Raw genomic sequence first — 6,170 nt, 5'->3', positions numbered from 1 at the left:
TTTGACACTAGGGTAGTGTCAAACATGTTCTTATATTATGGAACGGAGGGAGTATGTTATATTTATTTGGGTCGTGGAACTATACTATTTTGTTTGGTTGTGAAATTATAAAAAATGTGTGTATGTTTGTTGGAAAACGATGGCAAGCCGACCATGCGGGCAAATATGAGTTGGCCTATTGGGCGCATTGCCGACCAAATCATAAACAGAACGGACACCGAGTGAACAACCGATCCAAATAGATAAAAAATGAACAAAATCGTTGTCTATTTGATCGGCACGTTGGAGCTGCTCTAATATATCCAAATTTGGAGCCACACCACTGTTATGATCAAAATGGACTACAAACGAAGCACTCAAAACCAGGCCCCTCGTGTCAACATCTGCCATTATTAGGGTTATATTATGTATTTGTCCCATCACGATTTATGGCATGCAATAGTGTTTAGCACGTTGAAATTCACAAGACTCTAGCTAACTAAACCAAACTCATCTTCGAAACAAAACGAGACAGGTCTTTTGCCATGCCACGAATACATACACTGTTGTAAACTTTGTGTATCACACCCCTCCACGCATATTTGTATTTGTATTTACTTGATTGACACAACTGGTTTTCATTTCACTTCACTTTTTTCTTTACTATGGCAAAGGTGACACAATTTGAATTGAATCGTAGCCCATAATATATTCATCTATCTCTTGATTCTCTTCACACAAAAATATTAGTACTATATGCTTACGCTCGTATCATATCTATAGGTATTCGTAGTAGTAATATATCTATTTGTTTTCTTTACTTCTTCCTGACTAGGAAAATGCTGAGCTCCGCGGCGCCATCGCCACCCCGGCCGTCGTCGTCCGGGTTGATCATGTAGAAGGCCTCGGAGTCCTTGGACCCGACGACGCGGTCGACGCGGGCGCGCATGTAGGTGAGCTCGCCGTCGGGGCCGTGGGAGCCGTCGGCGGGCGGCGGCGGCAGCACCCCGGCGCCCATGGAGACGCCGCGCAGCAGGCGCAGCACGTGCCGCTCGTCGTCGGACGGGTCCTTGCGGCGGATGGCGTACCCGGCCTTGCGCCCGTTGCAGTAGACGGCCCACACGTACTCCTCCAGGAGCCGCCGGCGCGCGCTGCGGGTGTCGCTCTCCAGCGCCAGCCTCACGGTGCCCGTGGCCATCTCCCGGTGCAGCGCGGCCGCCAGCATGGGCAGCTCGATGAGGAACGCCGGCGGCGCCCGCGTGTCCTCGTGGATGGCCAGGCTCAGCCGGCCGCGGCGGTGCCCGAAGAGCGTCACCGCCGGCGCGTGGTCCGCGAGGAGGGCCCTGCCGCTGTGCCGCCCGAGCAGCGCGGCCATCTTGCAGCCGGTGCTGGTGGTGAGCATCGGCACCAGCCTGAACATCCTGAAGAGCCCCACGACGGCGCCGCCGGTGCTGCCGCCGTGCTTGTTGGTCCGGCGCTCGTCGGTGACCGGCCGGAGCAGCGACCGCAGCGAGCCTGGGTCGTCGATGAGAGAAGGCATTTACGAGGTCGGGTGGACGGATGATTCGGCTGGAGTAGTGAGTCGGCGCATTGGATCGAGCCGAGCTCAGTTAAGGAGAAGGGAGTTGAGGGTGCTACGTCGTTATTTAAGGAGGTGGAAGTAGAGGTTGGGGGGTCGTTTGATTTTGGTTATGTGTTTTGGAACCAGTTTGGGTCGTATCCAGATGCTCAATACATGGCAAAATTATCCTAGCTAGCTAGTCTCTTTCAAGAGAAATTTGAAGATGCATGGTCCCAATCTCTTTGGACCATTAGTTCATTCATCTTGATCCCATGAGGGATGCCTGAGCAGTGTATATATACATGCATGCATGTGTATATATGATCGATCTCGATATAGAAGACGTCTTAATTAACAGTGTACTACTGTCGCTGAAAGAAGCTTGGAACTGTTTCTAAGTTGACCTTGAGAAATTTCTGTCAGTATTCAGTAATGCTAATATTTGACGAAAAATTGTACTATGTTCTTTTTCCTCGTGAAACAAAATGTAGTTGTTATATATATATATATATATATATATATATATATATATATATATATATATATATATACACACACACACGTCCTGATGTATTCACCGCTCTTACGTTTTGAAGCTGACACGGCACGACAGGGTTTTAGCTCTGGCACTACCGCGGTGCATGGTACGTACTACACCACATGCACATCACGTGGTACGTAAAGTGATCGCCGTGTTGTTTAATTAAATACAACTGCCCCTCCTCCTTTGTACTTGGAGAAATGTTGAATGTTTCGGTTTACCAAGGTAGATCGGGTTCGCGCGCTTTACAGCTGCTCATGTGTATGCATGTTGAGTGGAGACCGGGGGGGCAAAAAAGTGCTCCATCGATGAATGAATGAATGAATGCCCAGGAACGTGCATGCGCAAAAATGTCTTCAACGGTTTGCATTGCAGATCAATACAAAGCACGGGAGTAGTAGTAATTGCCGGGCCGGAGCAAGCAGCTCACGCTCGCATGCATGCGCACGGACGCGGCCCCGGCGCCCCGTCATGGTTATCGGAGGACTGTCCTAGCAACTTCACTTATCTCTGCCATCTTGATCGATGGTGCAGTGCAGGTAGAGGCAGAGCTAGACTGATCTAGAGCTGTCCAGCCTCCTTTTCTGAATTTTCAGCCGCAGAAATGTTTTCAACTGGTAGATTTTTCTTTATTTGCTTTTGGGTCCTAATTAAGGCCCGGGAATTTCATAGGAATTCTAGAGGATAGGATTTTTGTAGAGTTTTTTTTTTCTGAAGAGCCCTTTGGTTCATAGGAATGGATTCCTATTCCTACATAGGATTGGTTCCTATCCTTCACATTTCATAGGAAAATAAAAATGAGCCTAAACTTAATGAAAAAATTTCTTTGGTGTGAACCAAATGACATCTCGTTTTCTATTCCTATTCATAGGATTTGGGATATATGTCATCTCATTTCCTATAAATTCCCTATTCCTACGATAATCCTATCCTATGAACCAAAAGAGGCCTAAATATGTTTGCAGATTGGATTAGGTTTAAGCATTACATTGGGATTACTTTTCATGTGAATTATCTGATGTTTTGCCCCGCAAAAAAAATAATACTTATTATCTGATGTTGTGTGACATCTCTGCTTAATAGGGGTGATAGACTGCTCATATCAACAAAGTACACCTTCTTTTCCTTTAACATGAAGTTGATTCTGGGTGCGCACCAGTTTCACACTTCAAACGCCAATGTGGCAGTAGAATCAATGAATTGTAATTGTGTCTTTTGAGTTGGTTCACTAGCACATCCCTCTTTTGTGCTTGCAAGAACCATCATTCATTACTACCCCCTCCGTCTCATAATATAAGAACGTTTTTGACACTACATTAGTATAAAAAACAGTCTTATATTATGGGACGGAGGGAGTACGTCCTATGAAATTACTGGTTCTACAAAAAAATATTGCTAGGAGTTGCTTTCATGATGTTGACCTCACATTCTAACTTGGTTACTGTGTGCAGAGTAGATGGCTCAGAATGCTTGGTTCTTCACGCGGCATACTTGGTTCTGGTTCTAGCTAGTGATGGCCAAGAGAAGAAGATAAAATGATGTTGGCTTCCACCTATACAGAATAGTCACAGTTTCTTGTACTCCCTCCGTTCGAAATTACTTGTCTCGAATATGGGTGTATCTAGAACTAAAATATGTCTAGATGCATCCATTTCTGCGACAAGTAATTCCGAACGGAGGGAGTACATACTCCGGGCTTAGTTGCCGAGATAAGCTGGGAACCATGCTTCGTGCTCTCTTCGCGGTTTTTCACATTGTCATTCTTGCAATGCAATTGCATCCAAGGAATGAGGACCATTTATGAGCCCGCTGTGGAGATTTTCTCGACAACTGAAGAGAAGAGCGTCATAACAAGAGGGAGAGAAAAAGATATCACCACAGAAAGATGGTATGGCAACTGGGATCTGATTTAAGGATGATAAGGCTGCTAGGGAATGATTTCAGATCAAAAATCTCCTTGGCATGTTATTCAGAAGAAGTACCTCAAATCTATTCCAAGTGGTATTTGAGAAGCCAATGTATGTAGAGCCGTTTGTACTTTGATGCTTCTTTTGTTGAAACAATATTCTACTGATACTTATGTTACATCAAAACCTGATTATGTAGTTCTTTGGCAGGCATCCTGGCTATAGGAAGATTGTAGATAAACATACATAAAATATACTCCCTCCATCCCATAATATAAGAGCGTTTTTGACACTACACCCTGGGATGGAAGGAGTAGAAAGACAATACACAGCTATTATACTGATGTGACAGACGTCCTCTTTCTATCTGCTTATGTTGCTGTCGGGTGTAGTGAAGCACGCACATCTATCCGATGGACCACTCACACTGCATACAAGGGATAGACCTACTTTGCAATACAAGTAGTGCTGAACTACCAGTGCAGTGGTGACGAACCATAGGGGAAACATTACAAACGAACATCAGTGTAGGATTACAGATGACCTACTGAAACAGCTCTGTCATGAACAGCACTGCATCGATCACATCACATCGGTGTCGCAAACCCAGACATGACAGCCAAGGAACCATTTCTTGCGCAAACCTTGGAACAATTCCCTCTTATGTTTCACCTCAACAAAGAAACAAACAACCTCACATCACATATGAACAGACAAGCTCCACCCGCTACAGATTCCTTTAGGGCCACAGCCAGGAACCGGAAGAAGGTCGGCGCACGACAAAACCGTTTGCGTCCTTTTGTTAACATTACATCGACAAGATCAACTCCAGGCAGAGCAACTTTGCTACAGCAGACAGAGTACTACAGATATGTTCGGTGTTTCTACCAAGATACTACACTGTTATTAGGTGCACATACTATTGCTCAGAAGATGTAGTCGGGTACTTCCAGAGGGAACGGAGCCACCGTGACGTCGAATGGTTTTCCTTCTGGCTGGGTCAACCTTAACCAAAGGATAAAACAGTCAAATCACGCATCAACATAATGAAAAAAGAAAACAGGATGTTTCGGTTGGTTGGCACACAAACACTTGCCAATCCTTAACAAACACAGTTTGGCTACAAATGCCTAATAAAATGACTTCATTCTTTTGATTGAAACTTCTCTTGTGAATTAGGTCATACCTCCCAGGCACAAATGTAAAAGAGCCCTCCACAGATCCACTACTGCCATTCAGCGGCGTGCAGCTCTCATAGACAAACTCGTCCTGCCCTGGTAAAAGTAAAGGATACTGCAAAACATAAAGCCAAATAAATAGCCACGTTAACTATAACTTTTCTCCACGAGAATTCAAGATACAGAAATTAGTTTTCCTTTTCGATTCCAGCATACCTCCCCAATAACACCTTCCCCATGCATATCCGAAACAACCGTGTCTTTACATCGGATGATCCAGTGGCGTGAGTGAAGCTGGCAGGAAGAAAAGTAAACCCCACCTAGCATGCATGCCTCAGGAACTGACAGGCGGATGGAATAGCTGTACAGATGTGTGCCCACATGCCCCCGACGAGGATGTTCTGGCACAAAGACAGCAGATGCACGTACCTATAACCATCAGAAATGTCAGCCCAATGCACCAATGAGACCATATAGAATGTCTACTGCATGTCATGAAAAATCACTCACGGAAGCAATCAAGTGGGATGAAATGTTGCAAGTCATGAATAAGAACAGTCAACCAAGTGTTGGAAACAAGATATGCCATTTAGACTTCAAGCTTAATAAAATGATGATGCCATATTTAGGAAGTCACGATTTATCACCTTTACACCATTTGTCACTGCTGACGAACACAATGGGGATGCTTCTGGATATAAGCAGATATACCTCGACGTCTTAAGAGGGCGGATCTTGATCATGCCATTCTGTAAGCGCCTAAGGTGCTCTTCCAACCACAAAAGTAATCCATCTTGGGGCATATCACTATTAGTTGGCTTTATCAATGATTTTGGCACGCATGGCATCATTTCTCCAGCTGATAAGTTGGCAGTGCCAACGTAAAGTTCACCACTTGAACAATTGAGAAGAAACGTTTTAGGATGATACCATGAACTTGCCACTAATGCAAGGTTGGGCCCAATGGGAAGACCTTGCTCCTCCAAGTGGAAATTAAATTCTTT

The 6,170-nt window shown here is 45.0% G+C and overlaps 2 protein-coding genes across 2 annotated transcripts in view; both read right to left on the bottom strand.

The window, feature by feature from the left end:
• Positions 1–481: 481 nt before the first annotated feature.
• Positions 482–1,622, bottom strand: LOC125553553 (protein MIZU-KUSSEI 1). The gene has a single exon (XM_048717324.2). The coding sequence runs from the start codon at positions 1,517–1,519 to the stop codon at positions 797–799; it is 723 nt and encodes a 240-aa protein (XP_048573281.1). The 5' UTR covers positions 1,520–1,622; the 3' UTR covers positions 482–796.
• Positions 1,623–4,601: 2,979 nt separating this feature from the next.
• SKIP16 (SKP1/ASK-interacting protein 16) overlaps positions 4,602–6,170 on the bottom strand; it is a 4,625-nt gene continuing 3,056 nt past the window's right edge. Inside the window, exons 2-5 of the mRNA XM_048713746.2 lie at positions 5,814–6,170; positions 5,383–5,595; positions 5,175–5,281; positions 4,602–4,993 (exon numbers count right to left, since the gene is read on the bottom strand). The exon at positions 5,814–6,170 is cut by the window's right edge and continues 354 nt beyond it. Coding sequence (XP_048569703.1) covers positions 4,915–4,993; positions 5,175–5,281; positions 5,383–5,595; positions 5,814–6,170 — 756 coding nt within the window. The 3' untranslated portion in view covers positions 4,602–4,914. The remainder of the gene's footprint in view (positions 4,994–5,174; positions 5,282–5,382; positions 5,596–5,813) is intronic.

Source organism: Triticum urartu, chromosome 4A (genome assembly GCF_056163025.1).
Source record: "Triticum urartu cultivar PI428250 chromosome 4A, HENAU_Tu73, whole genome shotgun sequence".
In the NCBI taxonomy this organism is placed as follows: Eukaryota; Viridiplantae; Streptophyta; class Magnoliopsida; order Poales; family Poaceae; genus Triticum; species Triticum urartu.
The sequence above is the reverse complement of the archived record's forward strand: the minus strand, read 5'-3'. Positions and strand labels throughout refer to the sequence as shown.